We start from the raw sequence: 23,767 nt of genomic DNA on the forward strand, positions 1-23,767 counted from the left end.
TTGCACCGTTAACTCCCGGTGCGTTTCAAACAAGCACCAGGCTCGCTGCGAGTGTCTTCCTGGCTTCAGCGGCAATCCCAATGACCGCTACGGCTGCCTGAGCGCGCGCAAGGATCAGTGCCTAAGCGATACCGATTGTCCCGAGTACGAGACCTGCAAGACCGGCGCCGACGGTATCCTCGGTTGCCAGCCCCTCTGTAATCTTCTGAGCTGTGGTCCGAATGCTCTATGCGTTGTACGTAACCACGTCGCTAATTGCGAGTGCCCACCTGGCCTCTACGCCGGCGACCCTAACGATCCAACCAAGGGCTGCCAAAGCGTGCCATGCGTATACAATATCGACTGCCCGCCCACACAACTTTGCAACCTACAAAAGCACACGTGCTATGATGCCTGCGATATGGGTGCCTGCGGTCTCAACGCTGTATGCATTGCCGATGATCACAAAGCTATCTGTCAATGTCCACCGGGCTTCAAGCCCAATCCCGTAGCCGACATTGAGTGCACCCCTCTCGAGACCTGCTCACCCAACCCTTGCCATCAAACAGCCGTTTGTATTGCCGGGGCATCGAACAGCCCCTTGTGTCAATGCCCACCAAACCACCTAGGGGATCCCTTCGCCGGTGGCAAGGGCTGTGAGCTTGAGGGCCATTGCGCTTTCAATAAAGATTGCCCGGTGCATTCGATCTGCCAGGGCCGACGATGTGTTAATCCCTGCGAAAACGCGTGTGGTCCTAACGCCCTTTGTGAAATCGTTAATGACGAGCCAATTTGCAAGTGCATGCACAGATTTGTCCCCTCGACTAAAGGTTTAGAGGATGGATGTGTCAGAGCAACCAGCCAGTGCTCATTTGACACTGATTGCGAAGAAAGTATTTGTTTAGATGGCCAATGTCGCGGTAGGTGTAACTTTCATTTCACGCATACATAAGGATTTAAGCCGAAGGGCATATGATTTTTATTTAACTTTTCTTTCTCATTTTTATTCCCAAGTTTTATTCTCATTTACAAAATAATTTATTTATTTATTTATAAAATAATACGTTGATAATGCTCGCATTGATAATATTAATGCACGCACTCTTTTACTTAAATTCTTATGTACGCTTCCTGAGAATTCAAATTTAATTCTATCTAGATTTTGTTAATATGAATTTAAACGTAAAAATGCATACATAATAATAACAAAATTATAGAATTATTTATGGTTCCCTATATTTTACATCGTAAACTTTAATCTACAAATCTTAATATGATCTAAAAATTTTAGCGGTATGTCGATCAACGTCAGATTGTTCAGAAAAAGAAAAATGTATAAACAAAAAATGCGTTATACCTTGTACAAATCATAATCAATGTCAATTAAATGAAGCTTGTACGACTAATGTTTGTGTATTGGGTTGTCGAAGTAGTCGAGATTGTCAACAATCGGAATCCTGCATCAATAAAAAATGTCAAGGTACAGTTATTATCTTAATGGTAAACCTGAAATAACAAATATAATTCACCGTTACTAAATAAATTTAATTTATTTCAACAGAGTTGCATTTTATAAATATTATAATTTTTCTATAGATCCATGTAAAAAAGAGAACGTATGCGGCCCAAATGCAATATGTAGTTGTATTGACCATACGACATCATGTACTTGTCCGATCGGTTTTCAAGGCAATCCAACCGCTCAGCAAGGATGTGTACGAGTACCCAGCGGATGCAAAAGCTCGCACGACTGTCCCAGTCAGCATTCGTGCATATCTGGAAAATGCCAATGCCAATGTAAAGAGCAAGCTAATTGCGCGCAAGGGGAACGTTGTAATAATGGAATCTGTATCAAAATTTGTTATGGAGATAGTAATTGTTTGCCCGGCGAACTTTGTATTGATGGAAATTGTGAAACTGGATGCACGTCGGACGCTGGTTGTAATAGTGATCAAGTTTGCATCAGTAACAAGTGCAGGTGAATTTTTATCCATATAAGATTAATCGTAGATTTGAAGATTATTATGAAATTTGATTTAAAATCCATTTTTTTAATTTTGATGTATTTCTTGAAAAAAATTTTTAAAGTAAAATTGACTTCGGTTTAATGCAAATAATTAATAAATAATCAATAAATATGCATAGTACTTATTAGTTTGAATATACAATACTTATTTGATATAAATTGTATTATGATTCAATTATTTATATATTATTATTATTTAAATCGTATAAATGGATGTTTGCAATTTCTGTTGCTAACAGATGCGCTCAAGGTTTTGTTGATGGGCCGGAAAAATGTGTAGATATCGACGAATGTGAAGAAAATCCTTGCCATTCATCCGCAAGATGTTTAAATTTACATGGTACATATCGATGTGTATGCCCTCAAGGCACAGCCGGTGATCCAGTTAGTATAGGCTGTTCCACACCTGATCAATGTAACTTCGATCATGATTGTTCAGCTATTCAAGCATGTATAAAACACAGCTGCACAGATCCGTGTTCATTTGCAGATTGTGGAACGAATGCTATTTGCTCGGTTATCGATCATGCCGCTGCTTGCCAATGCCAACCCGGTTATATTGGAGATGCTTCAGGATGCTTCAAAGTTGAATGTTTATCAAATAACGATTGTCCAGGTGATAAATACTGCAACATCGATATCAATAAATGTGCAAGTAAGAAATAATTCTATTTTTATAAAATATATAATTTAATAAAAAACAAATGTTTAAATGAATCAAAAACTTGATAAAAAAAAAAAATATATATATATATATATATATATATATATATATATATATTAAACGCTTATTTAAAGATACTAATTGGAATGGTGCTTTATTCAGCTTGTTGCTTTTTAATTATAATTTGTTAAATAATAAATCGATGATTTCATAAATGTATTGTTAATGTAATTCTTTTATAATGCACAGGTCCTTGCAACCAAATCAATTGCGGTTATGGAAATTGCGTAGCAACCAATCACATTGGATTATGTAAATGTTATGATGGATTTGATCTTGTAGACGAATCATGCATTGATATCAACGAATGCTTACATAAACCTTGTCACAGCACAGCTATGTAAATGATTATTTATTATGCACAATGTGAATTTTCATTTTTAAATATCATAATAATTTTTTCGTTTATTATAGTTGTCAAAATACCGAAGGATCATTCGCGTGTAGCTGCCCTCGTGGATTAATAGGAGATCCATTTAAATTGGGCTGTAAGCAACCCGGTGACTGTTTCACAGATTCCGATTGTCCAAATACAGCCTCGTGTCTTGATAACACTTGCCGCGACCCTTGCTCAATCGCTGATACATGTGGCCACAATGCCGAATGCCAAATGCACGACCATATTCCAATTTGTAAATGTGCTGGACAAACTACAGGCGACCCACTGATTGAATGCATTCAATTCGAATGTAATCACCATAGTGAATGCGAAGCATCCAGTGCTTGTTACAATCATAAATGTGTTGATCCGTGTTCCGTACCAAACGCTTGTGGAATTGGAGCTGATTGTTCACCACTCAATCATAGCTATGTTTGTACTTGTCAACCGGGTGGTACAGGTGATCCAAATCTTGGCTGTACCCCCGTACAGTACTGTAAAATCGATCACCAATGTCCGACTGGCTCATCTTGTAATGGTGGAATATGTACAGCATTATGTACCAATACTAGAGATTGTATCGGTGATCAGTTATGTATTAAAGGCTTATGTCAACCGACTTGTAGACATAATTCGAGCTGTCCCGAATATCAATATTGCTTAAATAATATCTGTGTACAAGAGCTTCGTTGTCTTTCGGACAATGATTGTAACTCCAATGAAAAATGCGTCAAGAACAATCTTGGACAAGTAAGCTTTTAACATATTATTAAAGATTACAGAAACAATAATACGATATTAATTAAGATAATCTTTTTTTTTTATTTATTATTTCAGGCGCAATGTGAAAAGGCATGTGATCTGATATTATGTGGAAGGAACGCTGTTTGTAAAGCAGATAATCATATTGCTCATTGTTTTTGTAAAGCAGGATATTTCGGCGATGTCAACAATGATAAAATTGGATGCCAACCTATTGAATGTAAAGTACACGATGATTGTTCCGATGAAAAAATATGTGACTTGCATAAATGTAGAATAGCTTGTCTAGCTCATAATCCTTGTGGACAAAATGCTATTTGTTCTACAAAAAATCATGAACAAATATGCAGTTGTCAGCCAGGTTACACGGGAAAGGCTACAATTGGTTGCCAATTAATCGACTATTGTGCCGTAACACCGTGTGCTCCTGGTGCTCTTTGTGAAAATTCTCGAGGAAGTTACAAATGCCACTGTCAACTTGGAACTGTTGGAGATCCGTATAACAGCGGTTGCCAAACACCTGGCGAATGTATAGTCGATGATGATTGTCCACTCACGGCTAAATGCATTAATCGTAATAATCTTCTAAAGTGCTATGGTTTGTAATAAAAATCTTTCAATAATAGTTTATTATAGATAATTTATTTAAGGACAAATTTTAATTCTAACGATAAAAATATATTCTTTTTTTAGACGTTTGTGCTGATATACAATGTGGACCTAATGCAGATTGTATTTCTGATAACCATGTTGGGGCATGTTATTGTCGACCAAATTATGAAGGAGATTCAAATGATTTGGTTGTCGGCTGTAGGCCGAAGCCAAAGAACTGTATTTCTTCCTCTGAATGTATTGGAAATTGCTATGAAAATATTTGTAGACGTAAGAATATTAATAATATGTCAATAATACTCGAGTAATTGTAATATAGTACAAGGTATTAAAAAGTAAATATTTTATAGCACCATGCACATCCGATGACGAATGTAACTTATCAGATATTTGTTCGAACGGCGAGTGCTTAGATCCATGTAAATTGCGAACTGCTTGTGGAATAAATGCAAATTGCAAAGTGAAAAATCATATGAAACACTGCAGTTGTCCACCAAATTTCACTGGAAACTCAGAAGTAGAATGTGTAAGATGTAAGTAATGAATAAAATATTGATGTATGTAAATAAATAATTTAATTAAGATTAGAAGATTAGAACATTAATAATAAAAAATAAAATAAAGATTAAGAATTAAGATTAATTAAAAAAATTAACTTAAAAAAAGTTAAAAATTAGTTAGAATAGAATTAAGAAAAAAATTAAATTAAGATATTTTTAGAATTATTTAAAAAAAATTATCGTTAGAAATTCATCCGTTTTACCTTTCGAAGCATCAAAATCCATCATTGAATCGATGTGTTCTTTTGCTTGACAGTGCCTGTTTCGTGCAGCAATAGTAATGATTGTAACGAAGGTAATACATGTCGACACAATGTCTGCTTGCCAACCTGTCACGGTGATACCGAGTGTGCTTTCAACGAAAAATGCATACGCGGCAATTGCCTATTAACGTGCAAAGTTAATAATGACTGCTTCCTTGGCGACATCTGTTTAGAGAACATTTGCACAGACGGTTGTGGCGGCGACGAAGATTGTAATGCCAATGAAGCTTGCTTATCAAATAAATGTGTGAATCCTTGTGAAGTAACGCCTTGCGGACCAAATGCAAAATGCACTGTCAACAATCAGCGAGCCACTTGCTCTTGTTCATCAGGTTTCATACCAAATCCGACTGCCAAAATCGCGTGTTTGAGAACGCCAGGACCGAGTTGTTTAGCCAATAGAGACTGTTCACCTGGAAACGCTTGTATTAGTGGTATTTGCCGGCCTGTATGTTCTTCAAATGCAAATTGCTTAAGTAACGAGCGGTGCGATCCATCTGGAGTATGCAAAGCCTTGTGTAGAAGAGACGAAGACTGCCGAAGTGGTGAAATATGTGAAGGATTGGTTTGTAGTACTGGATGTCGATCCGATATCGAATGTCAAGATAATTTCGGCTGTTACAACAATCAGTGTACAGGTACGTAGATACATTTTTAACAATATTATTTTTAATAATTATTACGGCAGTGCATATCCTTCGTTTATAAATTCATGTTTAAAATAAAAATGTTATTATCGTTACATTGGAAATCGCCTGCTTTATATGACACAGAATTTCTATTTTTAGATCTGTGTTCTATTCCAAACGCATGTGGAACAAATGCCAATTGCATTGTGATAAATCATTGGAAGCAATGTACTTGTCCATCTCCGTTAGTCGGTGATCCAATCCGCGGATGCAAACAATCCTTTCTACCTTGCGTAACAGATACAGAATGCATTCCTGGACAGTCGTGTTATGGACGATCTTGTTATTCAACGTGTCGTAGCGACGCCAATTGCTTAAACGATGAACGATGCAACAGTGGAATTTGTAAACCAATTTGTAACAGTGACGCAGACTGCTCTTTGAACCAAATATGCCAGAACCGATTATGTGATATCGGGTGTCGTAGTGACAATTCGTGCCCTAGTGACGAGTCTTGCATCAATAACAAATGCAAAAGTAAATGAATGTTCATAAAGATTATTATATAATTCTGTAATAAGTAATTTTTCTATAATGAGTATACTGTTTATTTAGATCCTTGCGAAGGTGGAAAAGCATGCGGAAATTGTGCGGGCTGTCGCGTTATAAATCATGCGGCACAATGCAGCTGTCCTCCAAATTATTATGGCAACGCCCTTATAATTTGTACGAAAACAATGATTCCATGCGATGGAAGTTGCGACTGCGACGAGACAGGTTTCTGTGTTAGTAGTTGCCAAATTGAAGATCAATGCTCTTGCGGTGAATCATGTCATGTTGGAAAGTGTCGCGTTAAATGTGACGCTAAAAATGATTGCCCTAAGGTAAATGCAAAAAAATATTTATATAAAATTATTGAAGCGATAACAATTATTTCAACAGCAGAATTTCTGACACATACTTAAATAGCCGTAATTTTTATAAACTTAATTTACAAATATAAATATCACGTTTGATTATTATAATCGTCATTATCATTATTAATATTATTAATATTATTTAGGGCTACACTTGCAATGGAGGAGTGTGTTTGGTCGGCTGCCGAAGTCACAATGATTGTCCAGCAATTTTATCATGCACGAGTGGACAATGTGTCGATCCATGCCTATCCAATCAGTCACCTTGTGGTATCAATGCTTTGTGCAGAATATCGAATCACCGAGCTGTTTGCCTTTGCCCGGATGGTTTTCAAGGAGAACCCAGTAAAGAATGTTATCAGCTCGAGTGTCATCATGACAATGATTGCGAGTTTAATAAACAGTGTAGCGAATCTGGCGTTTGCACAAATCCATGTTTGCAACATGGTATTTGTGGTTTCAATGCCCAATGTCGCGTTGTAAATCGTAAGGCTGAGTGTTCTTGTCCTCCCGGTCACTTTGGAAACCCTAATATTAATTGCAAAAAAGGTACGTTTGTAGATTATTTGATCGATATGCTTATTAATATTAATATATATTTTAAATAATTTAGTCAACGTATACTATCTGCGTTCTTTTATATTTTCCTTTATGATACGATGATAGGTGATGTAAGAACTATTTATAAAGCAAATAACGCATTTTAATTTAGGTGGAGACGAATGTTTAAGAAGACCTTGTGGCGTTAATGCGAAATGTAAAGAATCTACAAATGGTTTTGAGTGCGTTTGTGAGCCGGGATGTAATGGAAATGGTTATCAGGGATGCTCTTGTGATATTTGTAAAGATATACAATGTGGATTAAATGCTGTATGCCGTGATTATCAAAATCAACCTCAATGCTATTGTCCACCAAATTATCCATCCGGGGATCCTTATCATATCTGTAAGTAGAATAGAGCTATTACTTAAATAAAAATTCGAAATTCGAATTAGTATTTATATAGAATATAATAATAATAATATTTTTAAAATAGAAAAAATTTTAATATTGCTTCATTATTTGAAATATTAAAAATATTAAATAGTTAGGAAAATTTCTCTATTATTGTAATATATTATATAAGTTTTTAAATACTTCATTATTCTTTTTAATATGCAAATTATTAATCATCAAATTATTAAGTCATTATTTTTTTTAGTATTATGATTAAGTAAAAACTGAAATAGTTAAGTATTTAAATTATTACAGTTAAATTAATTAGAAAAACGTCTTAGATAAATAAATAGTTCTAATTAAATAATTTCATCTTCTTATAAATAATTTATATAATGAAATGTAAATAGGTTCAAATTATTTTATAACTTTATAATTTTATAAAATAAATGTACAAAATGTTTTACTTTTTAATGTTTACAGCTATTTAAATTATTAATATTTATTTGATTAATGATAAAACTATTATGCTCGAATCATCTATTTCATTGCTTTTACTACAAAATTTTAGTTAAATTTTATATAATTATTATTTGAGAATTTTACGAATGAAGTAATTAATTAAAACTGAATGGTTTTTTTTTCTATCAAATTTATTAGAAATAATATAAATTTTAAACAATTTTTTCTGTTTTATGTATAATAAATAGAAAGTATTTGTTATAAATTTAAAAAAAAAATATTATTAAAAATAAATAATCAGTTTATACGAACCGATTCTCTAATCGCCAAATGTTGCACATTACACAACATGTAGAATACCGTAAAAATTGATTCCTACATTTGAGAATCGGATAAAATAATGAATTTCATTTGCAATAATTTAATTACAAAATTAATCATCGCAAAAAAATAATCATAAATCGTAGACTATTAAAGAATTAATTCTATGAAATGTTGAATTTAGATTTCGATCTTAAAATGATAATGCAATGTTGAAGTAATACAATACTAATTAGAGCTCCTATGCATTTGCTTATGTTATCAAGTCAATTTGCAGTTTGAAAATAATTTATAATGAATTCATCATAGGTAAACCAGAAAGAGCCTCTCCCGATTGTCGAACAATCGGTTGCGGTAAGAACGCAGAATGCATACGCGATGGCACATTATTCGTGTGTAGATGTCCTCCGGGTACAACCGGATCGCCGGACATTGAGTGCACGACAGGTAAGAGATCATGGAATAATAATTTTTCGTTTCTGAGTGAAATTAGTTTTACTTTGATGTGTATAGCAATTGTGACTAGCGAATTAAATAAAGCAAAAATGTGTAAGCAATGCTGATGAACGAGAAAAAAGATGCTCTGTAGAGAATAACCAAGTCTCAAGTAGGACTTTGCCATAATACTATATAGTTAAATAATACGTTTATAATACAAATTAATCCAGTGAGTCGTTAACAATGAGAGACAGATGTGATTGGAGCGGAGCTAAAGCTAGTGTTCTGCACGATATGTAAATTTTACATACGTATATATTCATAACACTTTATGCAAAACAATTAAATGTTAATTGAACATTTGTACATAAACAAAAAGATATTCTAAACATATTTTTATATCGAAATGAATTGTACATAGTCCAATTTAAACAGAACACGCTCATTCATACTCGTTTCACACATTATAACCACATATGTAGAATGTTTATTTTAGTATCCAATCTGTTTATTTATTATGTCAAAGGTATTTATTTATTTATTTACTTTTTTATATATTCATTAATTTTTTTTATTTATTATTTCATTTGTTATTTTAAATATCTCATGGATATTCTGTGCGAGAAGGAGTATGCACATACACTCGATGCACGACGGCACTTGTTCCTTGTGTCCGTAAACTCTATAATCATATTTATACAGATTGGGAACTGTTAAAGGGACATTCTCATATACCCGTGCTTGAACAAACTGCTCAAATATGTTTATCGCAGTTGATTGTTTATATACTTCCCTATGTCTGTAAATTCTGTAAGGGCTTCAATGTAAATATGGCTGCTTAAATCGTTTTGTACCTTCTACAATATTTAAAATCTTCTGAGTGACAAATACTACTGAAAAACATTTCATATAAAAATTTGCGTAATAACATTATAGATGCGCATATAAGTTAGAATGTAAGTAAAATAATATAAATTGATTTTTAATTGATACGTTGACATCACTTGTATATGGAATGTTTTTCAAGCTTACCTAAGTTTATGTATACGTACTTAAAGTCTTCGATCGTGCGAGATCTTGCTACACTTCTATCAGTTAACGCACAGATCTTTTCCCAAACAAAGCATGTGATTTATTATTTACTTGTGAGAACGTTTCTTTTCACAGTTCTTATAATGCTTTTATTCTTTTTTTTATCTCCCATGAATTTCCCACATCCACCATTATCGAAATGAATGACAAAAATATCAACATGATCGTCGACGTCCAAATCGATCAACAAAACTCGAAACGTTGACTCGCTAAAACAATAATCTCACCAACAACTGTGCAACGCAACGGAAACGACTCTATAAACAAATGATGAAACACAAATTGCAACAAAATATATATATATATATATATATATATAAAAAAAAAAAAACAATAAAATAACGACGCGGATAAAAATCTCGGGAAACGCAGAACAAGAGTGTACTAGTGACACCGAGTGCCCGAACGAGAAAGCGTGTATAAACGCTCAGTGCCTGGACCCGTGCACACTACGTGGAGCCTGCGGCATAAATGCCCTCTGCCGGGTGGTGTTGCACAAGCCTCGGTGCTCGTGTCCCCAGTGTTACATTGGGATGCCACAAACGGCCTGCAATCCGGACCCCAAGTGCGACTCGATCAGTCCGCGGCCCCCGATGCCGAGCATCGGCTGCTCCTCGGATCGCGACTGCTCGGCGAGCCTTGCTTGTCACGCGCAAACTCGCGAGTGCCGCGATCCTTGTGCCGACTTCAAGAACAGCTGCGAGGTGAACAAGCGGTGTCAGGTGCGCAATCACCGACCAATGTGCGTGTGCAAACACGGTTTCGTCGTTAACGAGCTTGGCGAGCTCACTTGCGCCCCGGACACGCCCGTCTGCCGCAAGAACTTCGACTGTCCCTCGAACACCGCCTGCGTCAACGGCAAGTGCCAGAATCCCTGTCTATCGCGGGCTAAGCCCCCCTGTCCCCAGGATAAAAGCTGCGAGGTCATGGATCACCGGCCTGTCTGCGTTTGCATACGCAACTGCAACCCCTCGCTCTCGATCTGCCTCAGGGACAGCGGCTGCTCCGCGGATCTGGCCTGCAGAAATTATCGTTGTCTCGACCCCTGCGCCGAGGCTGCGTGTCCGGCCGATGCTCCCTGCTACGTGGAGGAACACAAACCCATCTGCAAGTTCTGTCCCCCCGGCTTTGTACCGGACACTAAGTACGGATGTATGAAAGGTAATAAGACTCTTCAGCCAACGCAAGCCATGAACTGCCAGACTCTATCTCTTTGCCTCATGCTCGACCTTGTTTCTCTCTCTCTCTCTCTCTCTCTCTCTGTGTCTCTCTGCCTCTCTCTCTCTCTCTCTCTCTCTCTGTATGTCCCTAAACAACATACGTTTCAAGTATTTTCTATTCTTATGATTTTCACCTGTATTATTGTCTTTCATTGTAACTTATAGCCCAGCGTCTTATCTCTGCGTATATTGTAAGCCTCTGTAATACTCTGTCGTATTTACTGGTATTGCTTGCCAACTCTACACCAGTTATACAATAAATACTCCTATTATTTTTAATTTTATTGCTCCTCTTTTACTGTACATCGCTCAAGCCAAGCCCTATTCTCATCTTATCCCAGTTCTATACCGAATGCCAGCAGATGTAGCCCAAATGGATTGAATGAAACTTCTTTGCAGCATTCATTGAGTGTTAATGAATATAATTGATTATCGATAGCAGTAAATCGATCGATCGATTATCTCAAGAATTTCATTTTAATGAATGAAAGCTATTTTAATTTTAATGCTTATTATAACAACTAAGTTTATATGTATTTGATTACTTTTAAAAGAATAACGGCCATGTATGTAAAAGATTTTTACGAAACAAAAAAATAAACCGTTGTAATTTATATCGATACATATATATATATATAGTATGGAATCAAGGAAAGCATTGTGTAAAGAAAAATGGAAAGCTTTAATTATTTTTGTGTATGAAAAAATTGAAAAGTGGACAGTCAATTTTTATAAAAAAAAAATGCATCCTTGTAAGTAAGTAAGTTTGGTAAGCTCTTGATAGGATCCACAATGTAATAAGATCTCTATGTAGCCGGGCATTACAACAATCCCATATATAAACTAAATATTTATAAGCTTTCAATTTACTTAAAAAATAAATGTTAATGTTAAATCATAGAATTCCATATTGTATATTACGATACAAATTTTAAATATTTAAACTTAAGTAAATTTCTTCTCTATTTATGGACGCATTTCTTTTAAAACAAAAATTAAATATTCATAATAATGATCAATATAATTGAATGAAAGTTCTAAATTATTATAAAATATTTTCGTTTTCTAGAATTGGTTTTACAATATTGAGTGAATTTAAAACGGAAGTTTCAAAAGTTGGTTTAGCCATTTGGGAGTAGTTCTAGAGTAATAAATAGATTATCTTAGTTTATATTAATAATGTTCTTTGTATTGTGTAAGATAATTATTTAAGTTTGTATGTAATGCATAATTATTAGAAAAATGATGGCGTGTTTTTTAGTTTAATAAGTATTTTCTACTTTATCGTATGGGGCCGATTTAGCTATTTCACTATATTCTTTTTGTTTATTTTTTTTTTTTCTTATTTATTTATTTTTTTTTTTTTATTATCCAAATTATGTATAATCTCCAGCTTTTCAGCTTTAGCATATAAATCTATAATTTAATAATACAAGAGACATGTAAATATAATTTCTGCCGTCTATATTTTAGAATTATTGTATTGTGTTTTTTTGCCAACGTTTATTTGTCGCTGTACCGGACGATATTTCCGTTACATCTGTCTCTGTGATATTCTATTAGATGTGATTTCTAGTCAGCTAATCTAATTTTATGTCGTACTCAAGCATGCTGTAATATTTTATACGTAGATTTTTTATAATTAATAATTAAGCGACACGTTTTTCAAAGTTCATTGTTAATACGCAACTTACGCTTTTATTGTTATTGTTATTTGTATAAAGTTACCCATTGACTGACTGTAAACTTGTTTAATCCATCTGTAATTTACTTCTTTTCTTATTCTAGTCTTCGAAAGAAGCTTTTTTTATGTACAAAACGGAGGTATTTAAAAAAATTATATTTAGTTAATAAAATTAATATAAGCTGGTTTTGCATATATTTTTATTTATACACTTTATGTACATTACTGTAACATGAAATATACGTATTTGTGGATATTGAAAGCAAGTTATTCTGGAGAATGTACAGCCGTCATAACCCTCTTATATTTCTATACATTGTTGTATATACGTGTATATGTATGCCGCTCGTTACATTATTAGTAAAATTTTCTTTATATACTAACCTATACGCATGATTACTGTTTATATATGCATTATTAATATTTCGCTTAAGTTAACATGTAAATAGTCATATTGCTTGCTTTATAATAAAAAAAAAAAAAAAAAAAAAAAAACACACACTTTCAATGTAAAATATACGATTATATGCTGAAACATTATCGCTTTAGATTTTCCTTATAAAATATTCCTAACTAACAATTATAATAAATATCTTAACAGAAATGTAATGTGCATTTCTTATTTTGAAAAAAAATAAAATAAATAAAATAAATAACAAAAGCAAAAAATTCAATATTCTTCATAATTATTGCATATTATAAGAGAAAAAAATTTTCATAAAAGTTAATTTTATAAAAATTTAGCTTCTGTGATACAAGTAATTATAATACTAAACGAGTAATTTCATTATTAGATGTTAAATGTTCGGTGGATCAAGATTGCTCATCGCAGTTGGCTTGCATAAATCAGCAATGCTTGAATCCTTGCACAACTGGTAATTCGTGTCAAGAGCACGAAGATTGTACTGTTGAAGCACATACAGCAGTATGTTTTAAGGGTGAGTTTTAATTTTTAAGTTAGAATAGCATAGAATTGAACATTAAATTAACCTATTCCTTTTATGTAATTATTTTTTAAATATTCTATACATAGAAAAATTATGATTTTTATAAAAATATTTTAATATACTAATTTACATTTAATTTACTACACTTAAAAATTTTTAGGCAAATATATAAATTGGATTAATATAAAGTACAATAGTACGCGTAATTGCGTATTTCATATTGTAAGTTTCAGATACTATCTTACATTACTGAAGGAACATTTTCTTTCAATACGCGATTCAGTAAGGCACTTAGTGGAAAACATTTTCATTTGATTCTTTAAAAATGAATATTTTGTAGTTTATTCATTGTTCAATTGTACAATACTTGGAATACGATGATATATTTCGATTATTGCATTGATAAGTTTGTCGATATGTTTGATGTAAACTATGATTGATGTATTTACACTTATGTATATAGCGAATGTCGTAAATTATTATTATTATTATTATATTATATATTATTATTTGTAAAAACAAAATAATAATATATAATAAAAAAGCTATATTTTATTTTCTTGATAAAGTTACAGAACGAAATGATACGAGGTGTGCATATTGTCCAGCTGGTATGGAGTGCGATTCGATTCGTCAAACCTGTGTTAAAGGTTCGTGGACGATTTGTTGAATTATATTTATGTATAGATGTCATTTTATAAAAAGGAAAATTAAATTACGTAAAATTCAAATTCACAAAAATGTATATATTGTACATAATAATGATAATTGTATAATAATGTTTTTCGGGCTAAAAGTGATTACGTCCCAGAACACTAAATTAGATGAGTTTTTCTAAAAGCACACATGCATTATTAGAGAAACTATTTATATTTATAAATTTCAAAATTCAACTGCACCCACCATAAATCATCATTTCAATTTCGGCCAATTTCGGAAAATTCTTATTTATGAAACTTACGTAGCGCTTTGTATAAATCCATAAAAGAAAAATGAGCAACACATACTCGATTCTTATGCACCTTCTCTGGGCTATATGGGCTTTCCTGGTATCTTTTTCTTAGTGGGTTGCACAAGCGACAGGGACTGCCCGTTGACGGAAACCTGCAACAAGAATCTCTGCCAAGAACCCTGTCTTATCAGGAATCCCTGCGTCGCTTACGCCGTGTGCATAAATACGAATCATGGAACCGATTGCAGTTGCGAGGAGGGCTATCATGGAAACGGCTTTTCAGCCTGCTCCCCAAGTATGTTCAGATTAATATTTAACTATATTACTAAGATAAGTAAATAAATGAAATCAACTGAAATTCAGTCATATGAATGACTTTGTTGTTGTTTACTTTCTTCACTTGAAGAATAATAACAATAATACGTATGATATGCTGCTTGAAAAGTTTGTGTTTATTAATACAAGACAATACTTATGGTAGTGGTAATTTGATCGTTTACATTCTACATTCGATCTCATTGATTTCAATATTACTATATATTAGTAAATAGTTTTTGTGGAAGAAAAATTATAAAATAATTACAATTAGTATAACTGAAATATCTTTATGAAACAAAATCTTTAATTTTATCATATTTTTTAAATTATCAAAAAGAATAGCAATGGTAAAACTAGTTTTATTTTTCTAATGCCTCTATATAGTTGATAATTATATAATTAACTCTGAATACAGTTATTACAGTATACATTAACTTTCTATTTTCAGTTTTCTTTTTTGGCTCGAAACTTTTTCTTATATTAGAAATAGAAATTTTTGGTAAAAATAAAAATAACACTGTTGCTATTGATTAGTAAATGATTTTACAGAATAAGATTTTGTTGTAAGAAATTTGAATATTTTTATACTCAAATTATATTGAAATTTGAATATTAAATTGAAATTTTGAAACAACTATTTTGAATTATTTAGTTGAGGAGCCACATAATATATGTCAATATAACGAAGATTGCCCGCCAAATAGTCTCTGCGATCGGCTGAACAGACGTTGTATCAATGCTTGTTCTGAAGACAGTTGTGGCGAAAATGCGGAATGTTACGTTGATAATCATCAATCAAGATGCAGATGTTTACCTGAATTTGAAGGTAGTCCACAAATCGCTTGTTATAAAATTTCGCGCAATCCATGCGCTTTAAATCCGTGCGGTTTAAATGCACTCTGTGAAGTTGACAATGGGAGTCCGATTTGCTTCTGTCCGAAAGGATTGACCGGAAACCCATTTGAACAATGTAGTAAGTATAGCATATTTATTTAACTAGCATTTAACTTTAAATAATACAAATATTATTGACTATTTGTAACTTTATCTGTAAATGTCGTATTTTTCATTTTAGTACCAGAAGGCGATCAATGTCAGAACAATCCATGCGGTATAAATTCTGGATGCCGTGTAGTTGAAGGCCAAGTCACGTGTTTCTGCTTACCAGGATTCGAGGGCTATCCACCGGCATCACCTTGTGAGCTCAAAAATCATCCATGCAATCCATCACCCTGTGGTCCAAATACGCAATGTTCTGTTTTGGATAACGGCTTCTCCAAATGTACGTGTTTATCTGGTTTTATCGAAAGTCCTAATACTGTCAGAGGATGCATACCTCAAACCAATCCATGCGAACCCAACATTTGTGGATTTGGTGCGATTTGTGACTCTAATCGAACCCCATCATGCTATTGTCCCGACGGATCTATTGGAAATCCTTACAAAACGTGCACAGGTACTTTCAAACATTTTAAACATCGTTAACATTTCACTTTCCAGATATGCATATGAAGATATTTATTATTTATAAAGTACCAAATATTTTTCTGAAAACGTTTATCCTTTTTTTTTTTTTTTTTTTTTTTTTTTTAAAAATACGTAAAAAAATGATGTGAAAATAATGATGATACAATTAAAATTATATTTATATTTTAAAGAGTTGTTAATTTATATATAATACATTCGTGTTCATAAATATAATATTAAAACTGATTAATTTTTTTATTAATAATCCACAATATAATTAATAAGAATATCATTGTTTAAGCTTTGGGAGAATCGCTATGTCAACCCGGCCCATGTAGTAAAAATGCCGATTGCTATATTTCCGATAATCAAGAGCATTGCTACTGTCGATATGGCTTTTATGGCGATCCCTACCAAGGTTGCCACAAACCACCGAAAACACCCTGTCAACCAAATCCATGTGGACGTAATGCCGACTGCAAGATCACATCCGATAATCGAGTCGTCTGCGAATGCCAGCCTGGTACTTCCGGCGATCCCGATAGTCCTAGTGGATGCGACAGACCAGAATGCCTAAAAGATAAAGAATGTTCCTCGAGTCAAGCCTGTATTGCCTACAGATGTCAGGACGCCTGTTTAGGTGCATGCGGTATAAATGCCGACTGCCAAGTTATAGATCATCATCCGCTGTGTAGCTGTAAAATGAATTTGCAAGGCAATCCATTGTTTAGGTGTGCGAAACCTTATGACCTACCGCGCGAGAAGTCGAACCCTTGTATACCGAGTCCTTGCGGATTGAACACCATTTGCCAGGTTATCGGAGATAGAGCTGCTTGTTCTTGTCTACCGGATTTCCAGGGAGATCCTCACTCTGGATGTAAACAAGAGTGTAGCATTAATTCAGACTGCTCAAATAATCAAACGTGTCTCAATTATAAGTGCGTAAATCCATGTGAATTAGGAACAGTGTGCGGTATGAACGCACATTGCATGGTATCATATCACACTCCCACCTGTGAATGCAATGATAATTACTTTGGAAATCCATTCATCAGATGTACACATAAGCGTGAGTAAATGTTGTTTGAAAACTCTTATCCATTTTTCTTGAATTTAACCTATTCGTAAAAATAACAAGACATTATTTATTCAATGAATGTTGCTTAATATAAAAAAAAATCGCGTTAAAAATCTTAATCTATAGTAAATTTAGCAATATATTAAAAAAGAAAAAAGAAAAAATTAAAAAGTTGAAATACGAAAATATTAATTTAACGATGAAAGATATTTAATTTTTCAAGAAAAATATTTTTTATTTGTAAAATATACCTTATATTTTAAGATCGTATTCAAATTACTTATCAAAAAAAAAAAAAAAAAAAAAAAAAAATTTATAAAAAAATTGCATTTAAAAATCGACCTTACATTAATCGAATTAATTTTCATTTTCTTAGATCGAATTATAGCACAATCGTTATTTCTTATTCACAGCATCCCTTACAATCGATGGCCCTAACGTTACTCGACCATGCCAACCATCACCCTGTGGAGATGATAATGTCTGTATTGACTTCACTGGCACCGTTGCCATGTGTGGTAGCTGCAATTATCCAGAAAACTTAAATAATCCCATCTGCAGACCACAATGCTTATGTAATGCTGATTGTTCATTCGATCAAGCTTGCATTGGATGGAAATGTGCAGATCCATGCCTTGGCTCATGTGGTGAAAATGCTCTTTGCCGAGTTGTTTCACATACACCAGTTTGCAGCTGTCCACTTGGACTTAATGGAGATCCATACAGAGGATGTTACCAAGCTGCAGGTACATTGAAAAATATTTAAATAGTGTAGCATTTTTTTCATTCTGTTTTTTTATTTTATTATTTTATATTTTTAATTTAAAATAATTATTAATTCTTCTCTAATTAATTATTAATATATTTCAATCTAAATTAATGATTACTAAGAATACGATGTTTTACTTTTTCAATATAATAAATGGGCTTGTTAAAATTATTGATTTTGAATTCACAGAATTTGTTACTTTTTTAGATGAACTTGATTCGTGTAGTTTAACACAATGTGGAGCTAACGCGAAATGTATTGAACAAAATAGTATTACCATCTGCGAGTGTGCACCAGACTACTTTGGCAATCCTTATGTAGCATGTCACTTTGAGTGTCTTCAAAACTCTGACTGTAATTTGAATCAGGCTTGTTCAAATCATAAATGTGTTAACCCATGCGTAGGTGCATGTGGTAATGGAGCATCTTGCGATGTGATCAATCATTCTCCAATTTGCTACTGTGATGTTCAGTCTACTGGCAATCCATTTGTGTACTGCACACAACTTCCATATGGTGAGTTTCGTATAATATAAATTATTGATATTGATACATACATACGTACATACATACATATATATATATATATATATATATATATATATTTTCTCTTATTAATATTTTTTTTATAACATTATTTACGAATTTTAATAAAATTTATAATTAACTTTATAAATTTTGTATTACTTTGATAGGACCACCAGCTCCAAGTTCTAATCAATGTAACCCATCTCCATGTGGACCAAACAGTCGATGTACAGTTTCTCCTCTAGGATATGCAATTTGTTCTTGTTTACCAAGCTTTAGAGGAACTCCACCAGTTTGTAGTCCAGAATGTGTAGTGAGCTCTGATTGCTTGCAAATTCAAACATGTGTCAATATGAAATGTATAAATCCATGCAATGCTGTTTGCGGCCACGGTGCTTTATGCTCCGTCGTTAACCACAATCCAATATGTAGTTGCCCTCAAGGACAAACGGGCGATCCATTCTTTAAATGTTATCAACCAGATGAAAGTAAGTAAAGAAGATAAAACTAAATCATTCTCAATGTAATACTTTTTTCATTTAAAGGAAATGAGCCTGAATCCCCGTCGCCTTGTAATCCGAGCCCATGCGGACCACATTCAATTTGTCAAGTAAAAATGGGAAGACCCGTTTGTTCTTGTCAAAGTAATTTTATTGGGAGCTCACCAAATTGTAGGCCCGAATGTTTAATTAGTCAAGAATGTCCGATTGACATGGCCTGTGTTTCTTTCAAATGTGTTCATCCTTGTCCTAACAGCTGTGGTAGTAATTCTGAGTGTACAGTCATAAATCATACTCCCTATTGTTCTTGTAAATCAGGCTTTGAAGGTGATGCTTTTGTTGGCTGTACATTAAAGCCATGTAAGTTTTAACAATTAAAATTGAAAATATAATCTTCTGAAACATAAATTTATTATTTAATATTTAATGTCAGTGCCACCCTCAATGCCAGTCAATCCATGTGACACATTGAATTGTGGAAATAATGCACTTTGTACTGTTCACGATGGAGTGCCTAGATGTAACTGCATTCCTCCTTATATTGGAAATCCGTACAGTGGATGTAGACCTGAATGTATGATGAACAATGATTGCCTTAGCAATCTAGCCTGTATTAACCAGCACTGTCGCGATCCATGTCATGGAGTATGTGGTATGAACGCTGTATGTGAAGTTATAAATCATATTCCAAGTTGTTCGTGCCAATTAGGATATACAGGAGAACCATTCCAGTCTTGCATACTAGAAAAACCGAGTATGTATATATTATATTTTATATTATATCTTCGATTCTGGTATACGATGCCATCTGATTCTCTTATTCTTTTAATGTTTAACAATATCTCTTTTTTCTTTTTCTTTTTTTACGTAGGAAATGAAAATCTTCCATGTTCTCCAAGTCCGTGTGGGCCCTACAGTATCTGTCGGGTACAAAGCGATCGTGCAGTCTGCTCCTGTAGTCCTGGGTATCGAGGATCTCCTCCCAGTTGTCGACCCGAATGTCTTGTAAGCTCTGAATGTTCGCCGAATTTAGCTTGTATTGATCAGAAATGCAATGATCCTTGTCAAAGTGCTTGCGGGTTAAATGCTAACTGCATAGTAAGCAATCATAATCCTATATGTAGCTGTCCCAATGGTTTGACTGGAGATCCATTCTCTCAATGCATTAAAGAAGGTAAAGAGAAAAAAATGTTCAAATTATTTTTTTACCTCTATTATAGAATAATATTTAATATTTATTCTTTTTTCTTAGAAACGGTTCGAACAGAGCCATGCTTACCATCTCCGTGTGGACCAAATGCTATTTGTCGTGTTCAAGATAATAGAGCAGTCTGTACTTGTAATCGTGACATGATCGGTGCTCCACCTAATTGTAGGCCTGAATGTTTGATCGATCAAGACTGCCCAAGTTACTTGGCTTGCAGCCAAAATAATAGGTGTTCGGATCCTTGCATTGGTTCATGCGGATTGAATGCTAAATGTACTGTTCACAATCATCGACCCGAGTGCCAGTGTTATGAAGGTTTCGAAGGGGATCCCTTCTCTGGCTGTATTCAAAAATGTAAGAAATTTTAATTCTTGAAAAGATTTTATAATAAATAATGTTTATAAATTCATGTTAACTCAAATAATTTATTTTTCAGCTATAATAGCAGATACTCCAAATTTACCTTGTAATCCATCACCTTGTGGGTTGAATGCTATTTGTACGGAAAGAAGCGGTGCTGGTTCTTGTACTTGTCCACCTGAATATGTTGGAGATCCGTATGTTAGTTGTAGACCAGAGTGCATACAAAACTCTGATTGCTCACATACAAAAGCTTGTATTAACAACAAATGTAAAAATCCATGTACTGGAGCTTGTGGCTTAAATGCTGAATGTCAAGTTTTTAATCATCAACCGACGTGTACTTGCATTTCTGGATATACTGGCGATCCTCTAAATGCTTGCCACGTTCCAACTATAAGTATGAATACTATTTTCATATAATATATTATGTTTTTGTCTGTGTGTGTGCGCGCGCGTGTGTGTGTGTGTGTGGCGTGGAGGGGGGAGGGGGTGTAATAAATTGCATACAAAAAATGAAGAATCTTCTATGCTTTTGAAGATCTGACTCTTGAATCTTCAAACATCTGAATCTTGAACATTTGACTACTCAATTTATTTATATGCAATTTTAATGATTTTCGATTTAACTGTTACATATGATTTTTATTTAAGTTTTTATTTAAACCTACTAAATAGATGAAATTTAAAAGATTTGAAAAAATATAATATTTTTAATCTAATAAATTGTATGTTATTAAAAAAAATTCTTTGTTCTCTTTAGGGCCTAAGGAACCTGATACGAATCCTTGCGATCCTTCGCCTTGTGGTTCATACAGCAATTGTCGAGTAATTGATGGACACGCGGTATGTACTTGCCAGCAAAATTATATTGGAACTCCACCAACCTGTCGACCGGAATGTGTAGTGAGTACAGATTGTCTACAAAACAGAGCTTGCATAGCTCAACGCTGTGAAGATCCTTGCACTCAGACCTGCGGAGCTGGTGCTAACTGCCAAGTAATTAACCATAATCCCGTTTGTACTTGTCCGAACGGCTACACTGGGAATCCACTGTTTAACTGCATTATTGTCGAAGGTATATTTTTCGAAAAAAATTCAAAATTTTAATACATAAAACTTTAATTAAAAATTTTCGATTTTTTTTATCCACAATAGGTAAAGCACCTCCTTACCTACCACCAGAAAATCCATGCGCCACGTCGCTCTGTGGACCAAATTCACAATGTCGGGCAATTGACGGAGTTCCAGCATGCTCATGTTTACCGAATTTCATTGGTAGACCGCCTAACTGTCGTCCCGAATGTTTGATAAATGAAGAGTGTCCTGGTAATCTCGCTTGTCAGAATGAGCATTGTATTGATCCCTGTCCAGGCTCTTGCGGTGTCAATACAATGTGTAATATCGTCAAACACAATCCTGTATGCATATGTGATGAGGGTTACACCGGTGATCCATTCCGAGAGTGCACGGTCATATACACGAGACCCGCTACGACCGAACGCCCCACGCCTTGTAATCCATCGCCCTGTGGTGCCAACGCTATTTGTAATGAAAGGAATGGGGTTGGCTCGTGCACGTGTATGCTTGAGTACTTCGGTGACCCATATATCGGTTGTAGACCAGAATGTGTTACGAATTCGGACTGTGATCGTAATAGCGCTTGCATGAACAATAAGTGCGTGAATCCTTGCCATAATACTTGCGGATTGATGGCCACTTGCCGCGTTATCAATCATGCACCTTCGTGTACATGTCTGCCCGATTACACTGGTGATCCGATGACTGATTGTACTCCGAAAGGACGGGTTACTGAGAAACCAATCATTGATTCTTGCGATCCTTCACCATGTGGTCCAAACAGCAACTGCCGAACTCTTAATGGTCACGCGGTTTGCTCGTGTCAAACTGGTTTCGTTGGCACACCACCGACCTGTCGCCCGGAATGCACCGTCAGCTCCGAATGCTCGCAAAATAAAGCTTGTATCGAGAACAAATGCGCCGACCCTTGTCCTGGCGCTTGTGGTCAGAATACCAAATGCATGGTTTTGAATCATAACCCAATTTGTAGTTGTGCCAATGGCTATAGTGGCGATCCCTTCAAATTATGTTCTAAAATCGAACTCAATATTCCTGAATCGCGTGGCAATCCGTGCGAACCAAATCCTTGTGGACCAAACTCACAGTGCAGAGAAATAAATTCGCAACCCGCGTGCTCTTGTCTCTTAAATTTCGTTGGCAGGCCACCGAATTGTAGGCCGGAGTGTACGCAAAACTCCGAATGTCCTAAAACAGTAGCTTGCATTAATCAAAGATGTAAGAATCCATGTCCAGGAGCTTGTGGAGAGTTCGCAAGATGCGTAGTTCAAAATCATTCACCCATTTGCAGTTGTCCCGAAGGATATGTTGGAGATGCTGTAGTGCAGTGCACTATACCACTTACTACAAGTAAGTTACATAAAATATTTAACATTCAATTAAATTACAACTTGTTGATGATTTTGAACATTGTACTTCATTTTATATAAGAGTACTTTCTTTAGTTTCAAATCATTACATCATTTCATCGTTATTACGTAATTAACGACGTTCAAAAACTTAATAATGTATATTCTTAATGTACTAAAATGAAATAC

At 34.3% G+C, this 23,767-nt stretch overlaps 1 protein-coding gene across 1 annotated transcript in view; it reads left to right on the forward strand.

Moving 5' to 3' along the window:
* dpy (fibrillin-like protein dumpy) overlaps positions 1 to 23,767 on the forward strand; it is a 138,503-nt gene that overhangs the window by 65,966 nt on the left and 48,770 nt on the right. Inside the window, 32 exon segments of the mRNA XM_011496805.1 lie at positions 1 to 899; positions 1,271 to 1,459; positions 1,576 to 1,957; positions 2,245 to 2,660; positions 2,919 to 3,069; positions 3,144 to 3,858; positions 3,946 to 4,468; positions 4,564 to 4,752; positions 4,833 to 5,015; positions 5,299 to 5,943; positions 6,094 to 6,471; positions 6,550 to 6,818; positions 6,998 to 7,400; positions 7,564 to 7,797; positions 8,881 to 9,018; positions 10,474 to 11,262; positions 13,800 to 13,943; positions 14,522 to 14,602; positions 15,017 to 15,199; positions 15,875 to 16,195; positions 16,298 to 16,678; positions 16,991 to 17,758; positions 18,181 to 18,513; positions 18,744 to 19,052; positions 19,232 to 19,552; positions 19,610 to 19,924; positions 19,998 to 20,318; positions 20,436 to 20,738; positions 20,817 to 21,125; positions 21,208 to 21,531; positions 21,895 to 22,209; positions 22,290 to 23,579. The exon segment at positions 1 to 899 is cut by the window's left edge and continues 12 nt beyond it. Coding sequence (XP_011495107.1) covers positions 1 to 899; positions 1,271 to 1,459; positions 1,576 to 1,957; positions 2,245 to 2,660; positions 2,919 to 3,069; positions 3,144 to 3,858; positions 3,946 to 4,468; positions 4,564 to 4,752; positions 4,833 to 5,015; positions 5,299 to 5,943; positions 6,094 to 6,471; positions 6,550 to 6,818; positions 6,998 to 7,400; positions 7,564 to 7,797; positions 8,881 to 9,018; positions 10,474 to 11,262; positions 13,800 to 13,943; positions 14,522 to 14,602; positions 15,017 to 15,199; positions 15,875 to 16,195; positions 16,298 to 16,678; positions 16,991 to 17,758; positions 18,181 to 18,513; positions 18,744 to 19,052; positions 19,232 to 19,552; positions 19,610 to 19,924; positions 19,998 to 20,318; positions 20,436 to 20,738; positions 20,817 to 21,125; positions 21,208 to 21,531; positions 21,895 to 22,209; positions 22,290 to 23,579 — 12,521 coding nt within the window.

The sequence above is a fragment of the Ceratosolen solmsi genome, unplaced genomic scaffold, assembly GCF_000503995.2.
Source record: "Ceratosolen solmsi marchali unplaced genomic scaffold, CerSol_1.0 scaffold29, whole genome shotgun sequence".
NCBI lineage: Eukaryota > Metazoa > Arthropoda > Insecta > Hymenoptera > Agaonidae > Ceratosolen > Ceratosolen solmsi.